This window comes from Perognathus longimembris, chromosome 6 (genome assembly GCF_023159225.1).
Source record: "Perognathus longimembris pacificus isolate PPM17 chromosome 6, ASM2315922v1, whole genome shotgun sequence".
Lineage (NCBI taxonomy): Eukaryota > Metazoa > Chordata > Mammalia > Rodentia > Heteromyidae > Perognathus > Perognathus longimembris.
The window spans coordinates 64,674,148-64,696,579 of NC_063166.1; the positions used below are offsets into that span (position 1 = coordinate 64,674,148).

At 40.5% G+C, this 22,432-nt stretch overlaps 1 protein-coding gene across 3 annotated transcripts in view; it reads right to left on the reverse strand.

Annotated features, from left to right (window-relative positions):
- Positions 1–22,432, reverse strand: part of Ptpra (protein tyrosine phosphatase receptor type A) — a 116,681-nt gene that overhangs the window by 32,690 nt on the left and 61,559 nt on the right. For 2 of the 3 annotated variants that reach the window (XM_048348912.1, XM_048348910.1), the window contains 4 exons: positions 18,885–18,911; positions 10,689–10,773; positions 9,514–9,587; positions 9,238–9,374 (listed from right to left, as the gene is read on the reverse strand). In XM_048348912.1, the coding sequence (XP_048204869.1) occupies positions 9,238–9,374; positions 9,514–9,587; positions 10,689–10,773; positions 18,885–18,911 (323 nt within the window). The remainder of the gene's footprint in view (positions 1–9,237; positions 9,375–9,513; positions 9,588–10,688; positions 10,774–18,884; positions 18,912–22,432) is intronic. The other variant, XM_048348911.1, reaches the window with a different exon arrangement.

The window sequence follows — 22,432 nt, forward strand, 5'->3', positions numbered from 1 at the left end:
TTTAAGCCTCGAATATACTTTAAGAAACTCTCTCAGCAAGGGATTTTCAAAGTATTTCTATTAAACACTTCTCCCTAAGATAAATGCTGGTGAATAAAATAGTTCTAGTTTATAGCTCCAGGATGAAAGCCCTAACTTGAACTTCCAGCCATGATGAGGATTAGAAAAATACTACCCAGTCTCCTTTCAGCTTGTCAAATGAATGAAAACAGTTGTCATGTCCTATGCTGATTATTTCATCAGCTGTTCACCCACTGTCCAGTTTCTCTCCAGAATTTGGTAATAGATCTCCCATTTGGTAATAGATCTTTTCACAGCAACCTGTCCACAGCCTCCTGAAAGGTGTGAAAAAAAAAAAAAAGCAGCGGGGCACCAGTGGCTCACACCTGTAATCCTAGCTACTCAGGAGGCTATGATCTGAGGATCGCAGTTCGAAGCCAGCCCAGACAGAAAAGTCCTCATGAGACTCTTATACCCAATTAACTACTCAAAACCTGGAAGTGGTGCTGTGGCTCAAGTGGTAGAGTGCTAGCCTTGAGAAAAAGAGCTCAAGGACAGTGCCCAGAACCTGAGTTCAATTCCCACAACCAACGGAGGAGGAGGAAGAGGAGGGGGAGGAGGGGGAGGGGGAGGAAGGGGAGGGGGAGGAGGGGGAGGACGGGAGGAGGAGGAGGAGGAGGAGGAGGAGGAGGAGGAGGAGGAAGAGGAGGAGGAGGAGGAGGAGGAGGAGGAAGAGGAAGCAGCTCCTTCCTTTTAGATGCTATATAGCCACTTGTTAAAAAAACAAACAAACGGGCTGGGGATATGGCCTAGTGGCAAGAGTGCTTGCCTCGGATACATGAGGCCCTGGGTTCAATTCCCCAGCACCACATATACAGAAAATGGTCAGAAGTGGCACTGTGGCTCAAGTGGCAGAGTGCTAGCCTTGAGCAAAAAGAAGCCAGGGACAGTGCTCAGGCCCTGAGTACAAGCCCCAGGACTAGCAAAAAACAACAACAACAACAAAAAAAAAACAAAAAAGGAAATACAAACAAGTCTGGGGTAATGGTACATGCATGCATGTAATCTCAGTACTAAGAGGCTGAGGCAAGAGGATCTTGAATTTGAGGGCAGCATGGGCTATAGAGTGAGTTCAAGACTACAGTAGGCTATATAGCAAGACCCTGTCTCAAGACATAAACGAACCTTTCTTTAAAAAATATTATAAAAAGAATATGCTTGTTGTTAAAGAATCAATAATTTATAGAAACTGAAAGTCCTCTGTCATGTTTCTCCTATCTTTTATCCCTCTCGCAGGCAGCGACTGTTAACAGTTCAGTTTCTTCTAAATTTAAAAACAGCCCTATTATCACACAAAATTTTTCACATATTCTTAAAAACCTAACCGTGAAGCATGGTGCCAGTGGCTCACGCCTGTAATCTTAGCTACTCTGGAGGCTGAGATGCGAGGATTGTGGTTTGAAGCCAGCCAGGGCAGGAAGTCTATGAGGTTCTTATCTCTAATAAAACACCAAAAAACTGGAAGTGGAGCTGTAGCTCACAAGATAGAGTACTAGCCCTGAGCTTAGGAAGCATAGGGACAAGCACCCAGGTGGAGTTCAAGCTCCTGTGATTATGTCATCTATATTCACTTGTAATGTGTTATCTTACATAATGTATCTTTCTTTTTTTTTTTTTGGCCAGTCCTGGGCCTTGGACTCAGGGCCTGAGCACTGTCCCTGGCTTCCTTTTGCTCAAGGCTAGCACTCTGCCACTTGAGCCACAGCGCCACTTCTGGCCGTTTTCTGTATATGTGGTGCTGGGGAATCGAACCCCAGGGCCTCATGTATACGAGGCAAGCTCTCTTGCCACTAGGCCATATCCCAGCCCCATAATGTATCTTTCTAAGGTGGCATATTTATTTTAATGACAGTTCAGAATTTCATGATGGCCATAAGACATCATCAGCCAGTCAGCTATTTGGCATATATTTTTAATTTTATTTGCTACTATAAACAAAACTATAATGGATATCCTTTGTACAAATAAATGTTTGTGCACAGGAAAGTTGTTCTGTTAGTCTCAGAAGCAGGACATGGTAGCATTTATATTTTGAATGACAGAGCCAAATCATTCTTCTAATACTATACCAATTTAAACTCTTCCTGTGACTAAGAGCACATGAATCCCTTACTTTTACCATACTTGATATCAATCTTAAATTTTCCAATCTTAGCACTGGAGATGTGACTTAAGTGGTAGAGCACTTGGCTAGCAAGCATTGTTTCAAACCCCACTGCTGCAAAAAACAAAGTTTTATATACTTCTTTGACAGCTAATATCTCATATTTATAAACTATTTGTATTTCTTCATGAGGTGCCAATTTGCCACTAGAATAGTTGCTCTTTTCTCACAGGTTTATAGAGGCTCTTTATGGTATTATAGATATGACTTTGCTCTAGACAGGAGGTTCTTTTTTATAGTATTGTCATAGAGATGTTTAACATTTTAATATGTGAGTCTTTTCCATTTTGGTACCTGAATCTTGTATTTTGCTGAGAAAGGTCCTCTACACTTCAAGATTATACAAATACTATTCTATGACAGTGGGCATAGATTGGTGTATTTGCTTTGTATTTCTGGGTGAATTTGTATTTCTTGAGTGACTCAAGCAGGCATAATTGACTAACACTGAGCTGGATTTCCTTTTCCAGGATTCTGAAAATTGGGAATAAACATAGACTTTCCTAGATGACTCCAAGGCTTGGTACTCAAACTCATCTTTCAATTCTGTCAGCTCTCCATGCCTTCCCACTAGATGGGTGGTTTCATTTCCTTCCTTCTTCCCTTCCCTTTCCCTTGCTCTCCTTTCTCTTCCTCCCCCTCACTCTCTTGATTGAATCTTCTCTCTCTTTTGTTTTTTTTTTTTTTGAGTTGGAAAACTCAGCACAAAGAGAGGAGATTACAGTGTTAGTCCTCACAGGCTCAACTTTTCCTTTCTTTCTTCCTTTTTTTCCTTTTTGCTGGTCCTGGAGCTTGAAATCTGGACCTGGGCACTGGTCCCTGAGCCTCTTTGTGCTCAAGACTAGCACTCTACCACTTGAGCCACAGTACCACCTATGGCTTTTTCTGAGTAGTTTATTGGCAATAAGAATCTTCCAGACTTTCCTGGGCCATCTGGCTTCGAACTTCAATCCTCAGATTTCAGCCTTCAGAGTAGCTAGGATTACAGGCATGAGCCACTGGCGCTGGCCAGTCTCAACTTTTTTGTTTGTTTTTTTGCCAGTCCTGGGGCTTGAACTCATGGCTCGGGCACTGTCCCTGGCTTCTTTTTGCTCAAGGCTAGCACTCTACCACTTGAGCCACAGTGCCACTTGTGGCTTTTTCTATATATATGGTGCTGAGGAATCGAACCCAGGGCTTCAGGTATATAAGGAGAGCACTTTACCACTAGGCCATATTCCCAGCCCCCAGTCTCAACTTTTTTACTGACACATTGACTACGGCCTCGATGGGATCTACATGTAACATGGTCCTTGCTGGAGAGTTACAGTAGTAAGGAAAGCACTGTAATATTTCAGAATGATATGAAAATGAGAAGCATATGGTTCAGCTTAGTTGAGGGGTCCTACGAGACTACTCTGGTTAGGGGAAGGGTCCTGGCTCATCTGAATTCTATGCTTGGGTAATTTCATCTCTTTAACTCTGGAGGAGGCCAGACAACTAACTATGGGGAACAATTGTGCCAGAACATATCAACATTCATATACCTTGAGTCTCTCTCCCTCATCTTCCTTTAAGAAACTAGTCATTTATGATTTATTACAGTAACTGTGCACTGGGTAAAGGGGAAAGTATCTAGTAGGGATTAACGGGTTCTGGCACTGGGATACTACTTATTGGGATATGCTACTTAGAATGGAGCCTTTACAAGCGAGGTGAAGAAAGGAGTTTTAGCATGAACTGGCTTCATATTAGGAGCTACTTTCTAAGGAGTAAAATACAAGGATTCTATAACTCACTAGATAAAGACCATTACAGAAAGAGCAAATGAAAGTTCCCAAAGTAGTGATGTCTCTTTACTGAAAAGCTAAGCCCCTAGATAAGTAGAGATCTTAAGTGCTACAGAGTATTAGAAGGCTGTAGGCCATCCATGCATGGTGGCACATAATTATAGTCTCAGCTACTTGGAGGCTGAGGCAGGAATATCACTTTAGAACAAGAGATCAAGGTCAGCCTGAGTAACACAATGAGATTCTCCCTCCTCCCCCTCCCCCTGGCAGAAAGTAAGTTGTGGGACAATGATGAGCTAATTCACATATACCTCTGAGCTTAGCATAGAGTGAGTGCTCAATAACTACTAGTACTACCATTGATATTTCCTATTATCTCTCATGCAAGCCACCCAACAGTCTTCAAGAAAGTCAACAGAAGCCAGCCATGGTGTTACACACTTGTAATCCCAGAATTCAAAAGGCTGAGGCAGGTGGATTGTGAGTCTGAGGCCAGCTTTGGCTACAGAATTAGACACTACCTTATAATAGATAGACAGATAGTAAATAGATGATGGTAAACTGAAAAACTGAAGTTAGAGCTGGGCACTGGTGGCTTACGCCTGTAATCCTAGCTACTCAGGAGGCTGAGATCTGAGGATTGTGGCTCAAAACTAGCCCAAGCAGGAAAGTCCATGAGACTCCTTTTTTTTTTTTTTTTTTTTGCCAGTACTGGGCCTTTGTCTCCGGGCCTGAGCACTGTCCCTGGCTTCTCTTTTGCTCAAGGCTAACGCTCTGCCATTTGAGCCACAGCGCCACTTCTGGCCGTTTTCTATGTATGTGGTGCTGGGGAATCGAACCCAGGGTTTCATGTATACAAGGCAGACACTCTTGCCACTAGGCCATATTCCCAGCCCCGTCCATGAGACTCTTAACCACCAGAAAACCAGAAGTGGAGCTGTGGCTCAAAGTGGTAGAGCACTAGCCTTGAGTAAAAGAGCTTAGGGACAGCACCCAGGCCATGAGTTCAAGACTGACAAAAAACCAAAACAAAATAAAAAAAAGCCTGAAGTTAGAGTTGTAGACTTGCGGTTGCTTTTCCAGCAATTCTTCTGACAGATTAACACATGGAATCTATCTCCCTATTAGTGGGTCAAGTATGTATATATATCTTGAGCAGACTACTTGAAGAAGTTTCCCTTTTATGAAATGAGTTGCTTCAGTGTAAATAATCCTGACCTATTTATGCTGTGATGCAGTTCATAAGGACTTTGTCTTACTGGTTCATAGGACCTTATTCTGTGACATTATTCTCACAACCAGCCTGATAACATTAAGCCAAAAGAACCTGACAAGCAGAAAGTTATGTGTCTTGGATATATGATAGTAAAACAACAAAGACTAAAAAGTAATGGCTTGTCATCTTAGCTGAGTTGTCTGAAGGTCAACAGTTTTTAGCATGTCCGTATTATCTTCTCCAACATAGAACATAGTTGCTCCAACATAGTTGCTACTCCTTGCTCTACTTTTATTCCCTCATTAAAGAGAAGGAGCAATGCTTGCTGAGTCAAACCTTGGAGTTTGGAGACAGCATACACCACATACAGGTAGCCTACTCTATTTATTGCATAATGAAAATAGCAAATACTCAGGCTGACTAGGCCAGAAAGAAATAGGCTTCGGTAGACTTGGTGAGATCCTAAAAGGTCCACGATGAGGCTGAATATTAGAATTGTAATGAAAAACCTCACAATAAGGCACCAAGCTCAAGATCATCAGCAAGATCATGATCCTAACTTAGAAATGGGCTTTAGAGTACAGACTGGGACACTAGGCACTCAGGTGACGTCAACTCCCCATCATAACCTAGGTATTAAAACGGATCTAGCTGGGTATCAGTGGCCCATGCCTGTAATCCTAGCTACTCAGGAGGCTGAGATCTGAGGATGGTGGTTCAAAGCCAGCCTGGGAAAGGAAGTCTCTGAAATTCTTACCTCCAACCAACCACCAGAAAACTGGAAGTGGCACTATGGCTCAAAGGTAGAATGCTAGCCTTGAGTGAAAAAGCTCAGGGACAGCACTCAGGCCCTGAGGTCAAGCCCCATGACCAAAGAGGGAAAAAGAAACGATCTAGTAAACTATAAATCAAAATTTCACCAAAGATAGAAGTGATGTGGAGAAATACCTGCCCCATATCCCAAGCCATAATAAATTATTTCCAACTTTTTGTTGATGTCAACACTATGGAGTTAAAAAGTCCAGCATAGTATACAAATGGCTCTGTGTGACATCTTGGCCCATGCAGAAAGTAGACTCCTATAGGGTTAAGTATTTATGTGATGGGTCTGAAATCTCAGTACACAGAACTTCAAGCAAGTCATCACACTATCCATCTTACTGGAGGTCAGGATCTAAGCTGATCCCTGAATAGTGAATGCTGGGAACAAGAGAACAAGAAACATTTAGGCTCAATGTGACTATTTACCAGGTAGCATTAATTGCCAAGATCCAGGCAATGTTGGTCACTCTTTTACTCTGTTATCCCAGTGCTGGCCCGAACAGCTCACAAATATGATGACTATGGCTATGACAGCAAATGGGTATCATTATAATCTACCTCAATTTGCCTATTGTATTTCTAGGAATGCTACCATTCTCCAAGCATTACTGGAATGCTTTATCATGAGATGTCAGGAAATACTAACTACAAAAAGTTCATTTCACAGAAAAATATGACAACAGGATCACATACCTCATCACCCAGAGCAAGTGATACTACAGATAACTAAATAGTACCATGTCTATCAAATCCAGCTGTGGTGCTGAGTCTGGGATCCTGTCCTACTGGATGAGGTAGATGTTTTCAACCAACAAAGAGTATTAGATGGTGATGTTTCTTCAATAGTTTAACAAATAAACAAAGAAAGGTATAAGGTATTCCATTCATTCTTCCATCTTGCCTCGTAATGGTCTCTAGCTCAAAGTCTTGCGTTCCTTATATATATTCTTCCACCTCCGCTGCCCCCTCCAGTCCTGGGGCTTGAACTCTGGGCCTGAGTGCTGTCCTTGAGCTTCTTTGGCTCAAGGCTAGCACTCTACCACTTTGAGCAACAGTGCCACTTCCGGTTCTCTTTAAGTAATTTATTGGAGATAGGAGTCTCATGGACTTTCCTGCCCAGGCTGGCTTTGAACCATAATCCTTAGATTTCAACCTCCTAAGTTGCTAGGATTACAGGTGTGAGCCATCAGTGCCCGGCTCTTCTATGTGTTTTTTGTTTTGTTTTGTTTTTTGCCAGTCCTGGGGCTTGAACTCAGGGCCTGAGCACTGTCCCTGGCTTCTTTTTGCTCAAGGCTAGCACTCTACCACTGAGCCACAGTGCCACTTCCCGCTTTTTCTATATATGTGGAGCAGAGGAATTCAACCCAGGGCTTCAGGTATACGAGGCGAGCACTTTACCACTAGGCCATATTCCCAGCCCTCTTTTATATGATTTTTTAAAAATAAAAATTTTAAGTTTTTCCATGGCAGATCTGATATGGCTATCCAATTAACTATTCCTCCTTTTCACTTTCCTCCCAGTTTCTACCCTGTGGGATTGCTGGCTAAGACCTAGGAATAATATGATTGATCTTATTTAGCCACAATAACCCTGTATCTCTCTGTGCATGATTAGTTTAAAAACAAGTATGTGACAAGGGAAGGCTCTAGAAGCTTCTAGGAAAATAGTCCTCATTGGTAAAAGAAACAGTCACCTTTTCCTTACTGTTCTTCATTTTATCTCCATGTGATGATTCAAACCAAGGCAGCATCACAAAAATGCCACTCCACAAGACAAAGCTGATCTATGGCGCAGCAGAAAGGTATGAAGCTGACACTTTAGCAATGATCTCGTTGATGAATTGGTCAACCGTGGAACTGTTCTTCTCTGTCCTTAAAGCTATTTCCCTCTCCTTAACCATTAGGTATACCAGCTTTTCTGACCTAACAACTGCTGTAAGCCCTGTATATGTTCCATGGTCTGTTCACTATACAGCAGCCAGAATCATCTTTTTTTTTTCTTCGATGGCTTTCTAATTCTTTCAAGACAATCTATGAGATCAATGGTCTGGCCTAGCCTTCTTTTTGAATGTTTAAAATTTTTTATTGTTATTATAAAGGTTATGGACACAGAGGTTATGTTTACTTAAGTCAGGTAAAGAGTCCATTTCTTTTTGGCCAATGGTACCCCTGGCCTAGAATTCTTAGTTTTATCTCTCAAAATTCTCTTGACCTCCTCTCTGAGATTACTCAGTGCCTTTCTTTAATTTTCTCAATGTGCCTTTCCTTCACTCCTAATAATTTCTCCTGCTATTTTCAGACCCTGGAATGTTCCCTAGTTCCCATTTCCTGCTACTCCTTCTACTTTCTTCAGGGAAGTTCTTTTGACCTGGTTGGGACCACTAACCGGTGGTTTATACATGTTATGCTTTCTGGAGAGTTATAAAATATGAATCTCAATATTCAAGATGAGGCCTATGCTCTTTGTCTGACTTAGTCCCAATTTCCACACTGACCCACACTCCTGTTTACTGTGGACACCTGGAGTCCCCTGTCTCTCCTGATGGACAATGGTGGCCCTAACAACTATAATTCTAGCTATTCAAGGGGTTGATATCCAGAGGATGGCTGTTTGAAGCTGAACTTGGGCAGAAAATTCTTTGAGACTCCATTATCAAAATAACCACCAAAAAAGCAAGGTTGGAACTATGGTTCAAGTGGTAGAGCACTAGTTGAGCAAGTAAGATAAGCAAGCACAAATGCAGGCCCTGAGGTTAAACCCCAGTACCATTAAAAAAAAAAAAAGGTCATATTTTAATATGTGACCCTTCAACTCATGCCCAGACTGTTGTTTGAATTAATTATTTCTGTTCTCACTACTAGAGTTTCCCTAGTGGCAGTGAATTCCTTCAGAGTAAACTGGCTACTTAGATCTGTCACTTGGAATGTTACCTGGTACACATTAGATGATTGGTATTTATTAGACAAATGAAGGAACAGACATGATGATGGATGGATTAATAAATGGATGAGAACATGAGGCGGATAAAGTAAATCTTTTTTACATTTCTTGTCCATGATCAAACAAGAAGGGAGTGAAACAAACCTGGTAGACAATTTCTCTCCTATTAACCATTACAAACCTATTTTCTACTTCTGAGTGAAACGGCCTGACCTCAGGTCTGCCTTTCTCCCTGATGCCACACCAGCCTCGACAGTGAACTCACGTTGAATTCTTCTCTGAAGAGCTTATTGTCATCAGCCATTCTTCGGTTAATCTCTTCTTCCAGCTTGTCCACAGGCAGGGGTGGGTACTTCCTGTTGGTGCTTGGGGACCTGGCCAGAAGTGGCACGCTTTGGGGCTCTGTAGGACACAGAGGGGAAGGTCAGTGAGGTACCCTGGGGATGCCATCCCTTTTCTGGAGACAAGTCTTACTCTTTTAAAAGGATGGGGAAACACCTAATTTCTTGGATTTTTCCTATGAAGATCCCCCCTGCCTTACCCACATCCTCGGCACGGCCATTTGATAAGCGGAAAGAATTGGAATGGCTCCCAGCTTGCTTGTATTTCTTAAACCTAATGAGACAATATTTATAATGAATAACTGTGTACAAAGGCAGAAGAGGCCAATCATTGGCTCTGTATTTCTACTTATCAACGTACTCTTCCTAAACCTCCTGTATCAAATAATCAGACTTCTTTTTAGAGACAGTTCATGTACAGCTGAGACAGCTCTATTCTATGGTGACTGACTTCCTTGGATGTTCCTGCTTATCCTTGATACCCTAGAATCCAATCTAAGTAACACCACTGATATATTCTGACTTGTTTGGCTCCTCTGTGTACTCTAGGTTCCAGAAACCCACTTGAGAGCACACTACTCCAGGTGGAGAAACAATGCATAGGTATGGAATATAGTAGGGGGAGACAGGAGGATCTACATGAAGCAAAATCCTGGTGTTACCCAAGAGTAGCTTGGAAGCCCTGAGAAGTTCAGAGCTCTAGACTAGATGGGCAAAGATCTGATGGAAACACAGGCTGAAGGGGAGCAAACAAGCCCTCCCCCCATTTCCTATTCCTACAGAAAAACAGTGGGAGTACTGACTGAGCAGGTTAGGAAAAAATAAGGCAGAATTTAATCCACGTTATCAGGGCAGTAGCTTTATCCTGTTCACTGTTTGAGGGGTACTGTCTAGAGACCTCAGAAAAAAGGTCAGAAAGACGAGCTCTGTAATGCCCATCACTCAGCTTAGCATGCCAGGGTCAGCAGTTCTAGAGAGGTTTGTGGGTAAACCCCAACTAGACATAAAGTAGGCTTTTGTTGTGCATGTAATCTCACTAGGGCTCTTTTAGGATTGTTTCAAAAGGGCTAAAGCTGAAGATCTTGAACAATGGTTGTGGTTTCTTCCCTCAACCTCCAAACTATCATTTTGGGCTTTAGATTAAACTGAACTGAGATTTGGTTTGGAAAGATGGAAACGAAGGAGGGGCTAGAGCTTAAGTAGGACTTTTTAGAACTTTTCAGGCAGTTCTAAATAAAAATGTAATCTTAGCAGTATGATGAATGTATCTATTTATTGTTTTTACCTTCTAGTCTTCTGGACTGTGTGGGTAAATTTACTGAGACATTAAGGTATTAGAAGGAAGTCTGAGAGAATACAGAAACAGTACACTTACCTTAACATGTATAAAACTATGATAATAAACACGATCACTAGCAGAGAAGACAGGGCCACCATAACTGCAATAATTGGAGTCTCATCTGGAACCAAGAAAAGACAAGTCATTACTATGCTGTCAATGGAAGGCTCAAGTTGGACAATGAGAGAGATTCACTGGTGAAAAAGAAGGGCTTGATTAATGCTTTTGTTGATGGCAAGTTACAAAACACACACACACACAGAGTGAGAATAAGAACAAAGGAATGTGAGAGAGGAGCTTGCAAGGAAAAAGTACTTCTCCTTTACCTTAGGGCTAGTGGGTAGGATGTAAGGTAGGGGAGGAAGAAGACTAATATCATGTATTTGTTTATTCTGTCTCCCTGCATTAGATTTTTTTTTTTTTTTTGGTCCAGTCCTGGGCCTTGGACTCAGGGCCTAAGCACTGTCCCTGGCTTCTTCCCGTTCAAGGCTAGCACTCTGCCACTTGAGCCACAGCGCCGCTTCTGGCCGTTTTCTGTATATGTGGTGCTGGGGAATCGAACCTAGGGCCTCGTGTATCTGAGGCAGGCACTCTTGCCACTAGGCTATATCCCCAGCCCCCCTGCATTAGATTTTATAAAAGAAATTCTTTAGGGCAGAGACTGTTTCATTCATAGCTATATCCTTTGAGCCTGAAGCAATACTTGGGCCCACAAAAAGTACTCAAATATATGGATGCATATAGCAAACCGTGATGACAGGCTTGGTGTGTGGGGCCAATGCTAATCTTTCAGCCTCAATGGAGTTCCTCTAGAGAAAGATGGAGAGGAAAGAAAAAGTTTAAAAACAAGATACCATTAGAGCCTTTAGACACCATATATCCAAAACTGCTGTCTGTTTCCTTCTACGTCTTCCTATATCCTGTTCCCTCAGCCACATTTTTCCAGGACCCCAACTATAAAAAAAGGAGCTTGAAAACAAGGCAAGCTTCTCTCCATTCCATAGAACCTGGCTCCCTTTCCACTAGGCACACCTAGCCCCATTTCTTATGCAGCTAACTAGGTAGGTCAGGTCACAATCTTACCCACCACAAACTACTCAGTCTGAATTTAAAATGATCTTCCCCATTTGGATGGATATGTTGCTCTCATATAAAGGTTAATTCTGTCATAACAAGCTCTGGACTACATCCATTACTGTTACTCCAAAGACATCTTTTTGACTTCACTTACATTCCATCACCACAGCTCTGTTTCTCTTCTCAGCTTAATGCTCACAACAGTTGCCTAATATTCTCCCTCAAATTCCTTACCTCTAGGTTCTCCTTTAGCTTTTTGCTCTGATTCCCATCATTAGTGCTCCACTGAAACTTGTAAGCAAGAACACCAAAAAAAAAAAATGGCACATTGTCAAATCCACTGGCAATATTCTCATCCTTATCTGATTCAACCTCTTAGCAGAATTCATTAAAAAATATTTACAAGACAGTACCTGTATATCAGGCACCAGTGTAGACACTAGGAACAGAGAAGTGCTCAGGCAGACCAGCGATAAAAAGCTTATATTCTGTGGGGAAGGAGGACTACTCAGCTGTTTTTCAAAGAGGGAGTAATCAACTCAATCAAACCCTGCCAAGAGATGGAGTAGGATGAAGATAGAGAAATAAAACTTGATTTGACAGAGTGGCAGCTAGAGTGGCTTCAGTTGGGTAAGGGTGAGAAAGCCTAAATGGAGTAAAAGGAAGACAGAAAGAGGGGAGAAAGAGATAGTAATTCCTTCATGAGAACTTTTACATGACAGTATGCAGAGAAAAGAAGCAGTAGCTGGAGGGAGATATTATGTAAATGATGTTATTATTTATTTATGGTGGTAGCAGGGCTTGAACTTGGGGTCTAATGCTCTCTCTCCCTTTTTCCACTCAAGGCTGTTGCTCTAACACTCTGCTTCTGGCTTTTTGCTGTTTCACTGGAGATAAGCATCTCATTAGACTTCTCTCCTTGGGCTGGTTTTGAACTATGATCATCAGATCTCAGCCTCCTGAGTAGTTAGATTTGCATGAGCTACCAGCACTCAGTTTACTAAGAGTCTTTTTTTGAGACAAAGTCTTGCTAATAATGGTCTAGGAAATCATGATTCATCTGCCTCTGCCACCCAAGAACTAAAGTGCTAGGATTACAGTTGTATACTTTCTACTCTCACCTTGTTTTTGCCTACAGGTAGGTGCTACAACACTGGAACCATGCCTCCAGCCCTACTGATGGCAGTTTTCAAACATATTATGTATGTTTGTACTATGTATGTAGCTCTCATCTTAAAACAAAGATTCATATTGGATGGCCATTCCTCCTGTTTGAAGACTTTCCACAATAAAGCACTCTTCTGATTTTCTTTCTCTTGGCTGTTCCAGTAGTCTCCTTTGTAACTTGTTTGTCTTCAAACACTAGCTCTCTTACCGTGGGAACGCCTTAGCTCTGTGCCTGGTCATCTTTTCTATGGTCTATCTTGATCTTATCAGATAGACGCTGTAAGTACAAATAATTCCCAAGCAATTCCCACGTTTGCATTTTTGGTTTGACCTCTTAAGAGCTTCAGATTCTCAATTACCTACTGATAATCTCCACTTTAAAATTTCACAGGTAAAACAAACTTTCTGTCTAAACCTTTCTCTCATCCTTCTGTGGTCACACACCTTCCTTCCCTCTTGGTCAAGTAAGAAATGTGGAAATCTCCTTTATTTCTTGTTGATATTTATCTTCTCTACCTAACCCAGCTGCAAGTAATGTATTTTAGGGCTAGAACTAATACCTCAAATTTATCTCCTCCTCCCCTCTTTTTTGTGCTGGTTTTGAACTCAGGGCTTGGGTACTATCCCTGAGCTTTTTTTCGCTCAAGGCTAGCACTCTACCACTAGAGCCACAGCTCTATTTCTGGCTTTTTGGTGGTTCATTGGAGAAAAGTCTCAAAGATTTATCTTCCCAGGCTGTCTCTGAACCTGGGGCTTAGATCTCAGCCTCCTGAGTAGCTAGGATTTCATGTGTGAGCCATCCGCATCTGGTGTGTTTGCCTTTTCTTCATTTTCTACTCTCATCAACACTCAACCTCCAGAATTCTCTTACTTACATCACCTTAGTAAATTCTGGTAATCCATTCTCTAAAAACACCAGAGTTATCTATAAAGAAGTAAATCAGATTATCTCCTTCTGCAACAATTTTCTGTGCCTTTAGAATGAAATCTAATCTCCTTGCCCTGGCCTTTAAAAACCTTCCTAATTTAGCCCCTACCGACTCTTACCTCCCACTAGTCTGTCCTTGCTTACTAAACAGCAGCAACTAGCATCTACATCTCTTTATTCTGAGTTTGCTCATCCTTAATCTTCTGAATGTGCTATTCCTCTGAGTCACATGGCCTACCTCCATTCTTTGTCTGGCTAACTCCTACTCATCCAATTCTTATTTTAAGTGTCATTTTTCTCAGAGGTCTTTCACTTCCTAATACTAAATTTACCACTCCAAAAGAAGATATTCTGAAGACTAAATGAGATCATCCATGTAAAGTTCTTGGCACAGTAATCAGCACATATTATATACTCAGTTGATGTTAGCTATTTTCTGTGCCAGTTTCATATATAGCACCCTGTTATTTCCCTTCATTATAACTCTCATATTTATTAATCAACTATAATCAAATAAATAATTACAAAGTGTCTCCTCTTTATACCATAAGCTCCACTAGAGCAAGGATAACATTTTTTTTTCTGTATACCTTAAAACCCAGCACAGATGCTGGGTGCCAGTAGCTCACACCTGTAATCCTAGCTACTCAGTAGGCTGAGATGTGAGGATCACTGTTCAAAGCCATCCAGGGCAGAAAAGTTCCTGTCTCCAATTAACCACTCAACAAAACAAAACAACAACAACAACAAAAAAAACCCAGATGTGGAGATGTAGCTCAAAGTGGTAGAGCTCTGGCCTTGAGTAAAAGAGCTTGAGGACAGTACCCAGGCCCTGAGGTCAGGCCTCATGACAACAGAAAAACAAAAAAAACCCATGACAGGACCTTACACACAGTAATGCTAATAATACTGGATTATGTTATATGAGTAAAAGTAGTAGTGGTTTATCAAGAAGTATGTCTTTATTAAGTTCCAATCACAGAGGGCAGTATTTTAAGGAGGCATCAGAGGAGTACTATACAGAAATAATTAGACATTTGGGTTCCAGATAGTGGTTGAATCCACAAGTTCACATTTTATTCTTCTCCAAATCATATCATAATGGCGGAAGAAATGCTCATGAAAGCCAGGCGCTAATGGCTTCACATATGTAATTTTAGCTACTCAGGAGGCTGAGAGTTGAGGATCATGGTTCAAAGCCAGCCTGGGCAGTAAAGGCTGTGAGACTCTTATCTCCCATTAACCACCAGGAAACCTGAAGTAGAGCTGTAGCTTAAAGTGGTAGGTAGAGTGTTAGCCTTGAGCAAAAAAGCTCAGGGACAACACCCAGATCCTGAGTTCAAGTCCCACAACTGACAAAAAAAAAAAAAGCCAACTCATGATTCAATAGCTTATCATGAAGAGGGCAATGGTAGCATCTGTAGACTAGAAACTTGGAGAATTTCCAGACTACTGCTGAAGAGATCAGTAAGAACCAAAGACCCTTCAGAGGCAAAGTTCCAGTTCTATTAGTCTAGGGCTAGGAACAGCTCAATTTAATATCAAACTAGGGGTTTGGACTTTGGGTCTTGTATGTTTGCTTGGCTGGTGTTCTACCACTTGAGACATACCTCCAGTCCAGTGTTTTGTTGGTTAAATGGAGTTAAGAGTCTCACCAACTTTTCGCCAGGGCAAGTTTCAAACCTTGACCCTGTAGATCCGAAACTCCTGAGTGGCTAAAATTATAGGCATGAGCCATTGGTGCCAGACTTTTTTATACTTCTATAATACTGTCTCTATGATCCCTATAACCCTGGACTAAAGTTACTGATTATATCTCCAGTAAGTAATAAGTTCCTTGAGGGTATGGATTCAAGATCATTTCCAGGTATCACTAAGCTCAAAATCTATTTTTCAGGGTGAAGGATTTAGCTCAGTGAGTCCTGAGGATATAGTAGTGAATAAATCAAAATTCTTTACTTTTAGTGAACTGGACAATAAAGGAAGTCTATAATACAAATGCAAGCTAAGAAGAAAAGTAAGGCAGAGTAAAAGAGGGAACAGGGTGAAGTGTTCTATTATTTAAGATGAGGGAGTTAGGAAAGGTCAAGTGAGTGAGCAAGTGGAATGAGTATCAGGAAGGCATGAAACTTCAGTATTGTTTATGACTACTAGGAGAGTTGACAATTACAAAGGAATATGGAAGGCAAGCTAGCCAGATGCTCAAAATTAAGTAATAAACAGTATTAACATTTAAACATATATGTTGCTGGCATAGATTAATCCTATTAGGAAACTGATATACCAATCATCCAACCTGATACCAGTAAAAATGCTTTTATTGGTTTTTTTTTGTTTGTTTGTTTTTTTGCCAGTCCTGGGCCTTGGACTCAGAGCCTGAGCACTGTCCCTGGTTTCTTTTTGCTCAAGGTTAGCACTCTGCCACTTGAGCCACAGCGCCACTTCTGGCCATTTTCTATGTATGTGGTGCTGGGGAACTGAACCCAGGGCTTCATGTATACCAGGCAAGCACTCTTGCTACTAGGCCATATTCCCAGCCCCCGTAAAAATGCTTTTAAAAAGGGCTAGGAATGTGGCTTAGTGGTAGAGTGCTTGCCTAGTATGCATGAAGCCCTGGCTGGGTTCGATTCCTCAGCACTACATAAACAGAAAAAGCCGGAAATGGTGCTGTGGCTTAAGAGGTAAAGCGCTAGCCTTGAGCAAAAAGAAGCCAGGGACAGTGCTAAGGCCCTGAGTTCAAGCCCCAGGACTGGCCAAAAAAAAAAAAAAAAAAGGAAGCTGCTTTCAATTTGAGAAAATAAAAAGTTCTGGAAATGGATTATTATACAATGATGTAAATGTACCTAAAGCTACTGTTACACTGAAAAGTTATTAAAATGGTTAAATATATATGGTGGTGTAGCTCGGGATGGATTCTAAAACCTCACTTATGTTAGGTGAGTACCACTGTCCTATATCCCAGCCCCTCCGGTTCTGGAGCTTGAACTCAGGGCCTAAGTGCTGTCCCTTAGTTGTTTTGCCTAAGGCTAGCACTCTACCACTTGAGCCACAGCTCCACTTCTGGATTTTTGCAGTTCAAAGATAAGAGTCTCACACAGACCTTTCGACCTGGGCTGGTTCTGACCACGATCCTTCCTGAGTAGCTAGGATTTCAGGTGGGAGTGGCTGGAGCTTGGCTACCTCATACTTAAAACAACAACAACAAACTACTTCTACCCAAATAACTTGGAATACACTTAAAAAGTAACATACAGGAGAAAATAACTAGTTTCCTGGAGACAAAAAGAGGAAGAAAAATTGCCTGCCTCCTTTACTTCCTTTATTCTTTTCTGCTCTGACAATTTAAACACTAGCCATTGCTGTTTAAAAGCACCCCAGAGTCTAGTGCATAAAAACTTATAACCTTAATTCACATAATTTGCTTATCAAACCTATTGTAATGCAAATATTTCCAAACAGTTGCCTCAGTTTTCAAAAAAGGATTTGGCTCTAAAATAAGGATGTTATGGAGCTGGGGTGTAACTCAGTGGTAGAACGCAGGCTTAGCATGAAAGAGGTCATGGGTTTAATACAGCACCAAAAAAAATACAAAAAGAAAAATTTACAGCAGTATGATTTTCTCTGTTAAAAAAATCATTACATATGGGGCTTTAGACACTAAGAATCTGTATGCCTTTGCATTTTTTGTTGGTTTAACTTGTGACTTAAAAAGAATATTCATTTATAGTAAACGTCCCATATGTCACATTTAGCAATAATGAAGTTAATTAGGTAATTTTCTTCCTTCCTACTTCCTTCCCTCCTTTTCTTGATGATAGGGCCTTGCCTATAGTGGGCAAGCATTGTGCCACCTATCAATATTCCTAGCCCTTGTTTCTTCTTCATTACAATATGCAAACTACTTCAACATGAGCCAAGTAAAATAAGCATATGTGGAGTAAGAAAGGCAGGTTATTTTGAAAATATACACTAAGAGTCATATGTCTCATTTTTAAACTTGAAACTATCACTTCAACTTTTGACTTTAAGACTGGGTAAAAGAGCAGTTTTAGAAAACAACCATAAATATGTCTGCAATACAAATCTACTAAATTCTATATCTGCTAGTGAGAATCTAGTAGGTGAAGCTGAACAGCAAAGGCACTTAACACCATTCACCTATGCTTGCTTCCTGAGTTTAGGAAAGCAAGGGCTGTTAAAGCAAGGGAAAAATACAGAATATAGCATCTCACTATTCCTCACTGTGGCAGATAAATAACACATAAACACTCAGAATATTCACTGAGTACTGGTGGCTCATGCCTGTAATCCTAGCTACTCAGGAGGCTGAGCTCTGAGGCTTGCAGTTCAAAGCCAGCATGGACAAGAAGTCGATGAGACTCTTATCTCTAACCACCAAAAAGCTGAAAGCAGAGCTGTGGTTCAAGTGGTAGAGTGTTAGCCTTGAGCACAAAAGCTCAGGGACAGCACCTAGGCCCTGAGTTCAAGCCCTATGTCTGGCATACACATATAAAAATGAAAACATTCACTTTTCTAACTCAGTGACTTTCTACTTGGTAGATTTCACAAGCCTACAAATTATGCAGAATAATTTGAACATGGTTAATAAAATCAGAAAATAATTCTGGAAAAGTCTGACTTGACAATAAAACCATGATGAGACAACTCCTTCAGAGAGTATTATTTTCCAAACTCAAATTGAAGAACATTTCTAATAATGTTTTATTATTTCTATGTCACTGCCTCATAAGCTATGACCTAATAGTATCAAAGAGTAGTATTAATAAGGGGACATAAAGAAGTAACATAGTAATTGTAATATTATTACTTGTTAAAATGTATCAAAGCGGTCAGAATCTATACATGTAATCTATATCTAAAAATATATTAAACACCCATTTCCTAATTCTTATTTGAGGTTAACATGAAAACACCTTAATGGAAAGTAAACACACTGTAAACACAGATGCACAAGCTTTGTATAGACTGTGAGCAGAGAAAATATGGATGGACAATGTACACTGTGGGAAAAGGATGATACACAAAGGTGAGCAGCTCACCTCTTCTGTCCTTTGAGTCAGAATTACCTGTGTAATAAGTGAAAAATAGAGAACATTCACTCAGGTTAGAAAAAAAAACATTATTATTTAATTGAAGGTAAAGCAAAGCTCCAGGGATGTAGATACTTTTCTCTATATTCAGTGTTGGAGTTGAGTTGGGATGTCTTCCAATAACTGTAAACAAAATATCTCAAGTTCACTAAACTTAAGTCAATGGTCTAGCTTTCTGGAGTACACAAACAATGCAATAGCAATATTCATAAAAAGTTTAAGGAAAAATACAAATGCATGCTCTTAGAGGATTGTGTCTTTTGGATAATTAGAATGCATGAGGAGAAAAATAAAGATCTAAATGATAACATGCAACAAAATCAAATTGCTACATAACCAGTTCTGTTTAAACAGAGAATACCTTTTGAAAGGTATTTGAAAATTCCCAACAGTGAAACAGTGCGATATTCTTTCATGATATGTTAAAATTAGAAATTGGGCTGGGAATATGGGCCTAGTGGCAAGAATGCTTGCCTCGTATACATGAAGCCCTGAGTTTGATTCCCAAGCACCACATATATAGAAAACAGCCAGAAGTGGCGCTGTGGCTCAAGTGGTAGAGTGCTAGCCTTGAGCAAAAAGAAGCCAGGGACAGTGCTCAGGCCCTGAGTCCAAGGCCCCAGGACTGGCAAAAAAAAAAAAAAGAAAAAAAGAAATTAGGGTTTAGGAGAGCAATAGAATTCTCCAAACTTGGGAATTAAGAGTCAGTTAGGAGAAAACTTTAAACATTCTGGAGGAAAATTATTTTCTCAAATTCTACACGAGTGCTAAAAATTCTTTCAGACAGTCAAATCTTATGCAATTTAGCTATTGTGGACCCCTTTCTCAAGCTACGAGTACGAGCTCTACGACGGAAGAAGACAAGAAAGAATAAAGTAGAAGCCAGGCGGCAGCAATGAGAATTCCTACAATGATGGAGAAGAGAAATCCCAGACTAATACCAGTGTAGAAGCCCTAGAAACCAACAAACCTAGGATGGAGTAAGAATGGGAGGCTTAAGAGGAAGGAGTTTCTCTAGTTGAAAAAAAGCAACTGATTACTGAATAGGTCTGACTTTGTTGAAAAGTATACTGAAAGGCTCTGGGGAAAATGGAAAAGTGGCTGGCAATAATCAAATAAAAAGCAAAATAAGAAAAAAGTTCATTGTTAAATCTGGAAAAAAGTTGCCCAAGAAAAAATAATCAAATCATAGTTATAATTTGGCAGAGAACAGTATTTCATAGTCATAATAATATAAAAACATCAGGGCTAGGGGTGCAGGTTCAGTAGTTTCTATTTTATTTTTTTGTTGGTCTTGGGGCTTGAACTCTGGGCCTGGGTACCATCCTTCAGTTTTTTTCTGCTCACTTTGCCACTTGAAGCCACAGCACCACTTCTGGTTTTCTGGCGGTTAACTGGAGATAAGAGTTTCATGGACTTTGCTACCCAGGCTGGCTCTGAACGCGATCCTCAGATCTCAGTCTCCTAAGTAGCTAGGATTACAGATATGAGCCCCTGGTGCCTAGCTAAATCCACTGTTTTAAAAGCACCTGTGATACTCTGGGTTTAATCCACAGTACCACACATCATCATCAATCATCATCATCATATCATTATCATCGTCGCTGTTGTCATCATCAATCCTCAGCACCACACACATCATCTACATAATCATCATTATCTATCAACTTACATCTATGATGTAAATATTATAGGAGGAATGATACAATGGTGGTGATGTAGGAAGTCAGGGTTAAGTCTGTGAAATTCTTATGCCCTACAAAAGGTTCTTTGTTTTACTTATCTTGAATAAAAGCCACCAGTGATAAATAGTCTGTTGCCTTTGACATGAAATGTGTTAAATGTACACTAATTGGAATCTTGGCTATTGGCATACTTTGGACCCTACTAATTACATGGAAAACTAAGTGTCCTGCCAACAGTATGAAAAGACCATAAATATGCCAAATATGCTACTTGCAAGCCATGACATCCTAAAGAAATCATTTACTCTCTATAACCTTAACATTAAACATGTATTAAAAGAAGATAACTATAACTATCTAGGGTAACCTCATAGAATTGTTAAATAAAAGAGTACAGAAGAGAACATGGGCTATGAAATTAGTTGAACCTGGATTACAGTTAAGACTTCTTTCAGTTTATTCCTTTAGCTTGACAAATAGTTCTGTCTTTCCTCCCTAACCTATATCTAGAAATATATTTTGTTATTTAGTAAATGTATCTGTGGGCATCTGTGCATAACAAAAGTTGCACAAAATGATATATGCAACATAAAAAAGAATAAAAATGAAGTAAGACTATCCATTCAAACAACTGGAAGTGGCAGTGTAGCTCATATGGTACAGTGCCAGCCTTGCTTGCACTTGCTGAAAAAGCCAAGCTAAAAGGTGATGACCCGACTTCAAGCTCCAGTACAGGCACTAAAACCAAAACAATGGCTAAGAGATAGAGCAGGTAAAACTGGCTGTGATACATTGTATATATGTACAGAAATGCCACAAACAACCTCTTCCCTTGTACAATTAATATATGCTAACCAACAAAACACTAGTGGTGGCCCACTTAAACTGATTTCATAAGCAGGTTATAATCTGGACATTACAAAATGTTCCATCATTTTTTTCATCATTGTATAATTTCTTCATGTATAAAAAAAAACCTTACTTTTGGGATTATTCCTATGAACTAGTTATTGCACTATGATAAAACTATAATGTTAAGGTATAAAGAAAACTGCAGACATTGTCTGCAGTTCACTGAGTAATTAAGAATAGTTGGGGGGCTGGGAATGTGGCTTAGTGGTAGAGTGCTTGCCTAGCATGCATGAAGCCCTGTACCTCCTTAGTACCACATAGTTAGAAAAACTGGAAGGGGTGCTGTTGCTCAAGTGGTAGAGTGCTAGCCTTGAGCAAAAGAAGCTCAGGGACAGTGCCCAGGCCCTGAGTTCAAGCCCCAAGACTGGCAAAAAAAAAAAAAAAAAAAAAGACAGTTGTATGCCACACCAATCTAATCTTACTTTAGAATAAAGTGGTATACTACTGGGGTCTACACTCAGTCCTTTTGATTTTTTGTCATTTTGCTTTCTTCTGGGACCAGGGTTTGAACTTGGGGCTTCCTACTTCCTTGGCTTACACTCAACCACTTGAGCCATGCTTCTAGCCCTGCTTTTTTTTTTCGCTGGAGGTCTTGTGGACTTTTCTACTTGGACTAGCTATCAATCGTGATCCACTAGATCTCAATCTCATTAGAGATGTAAGCCAAGATTAAAGGAGTGAGCTAAAATTACAGATGTTTGGCAAAAGGAGAATTGTTTTTCTTTTTTTGAACTCAGGGCCTATGCTTGCTAGGCTGGCACTCTACCCCTGAGCCATACCTCGAGCTTTAGCCCTTGGTTTTGTAAGACAGGAACTCACTATGTAGCCCAGGCTGGACTGAACTATGATCCTCCTGACTTAAAGACTCCTGAGGTTTACAGTGTGTTGATAACTAAGAGA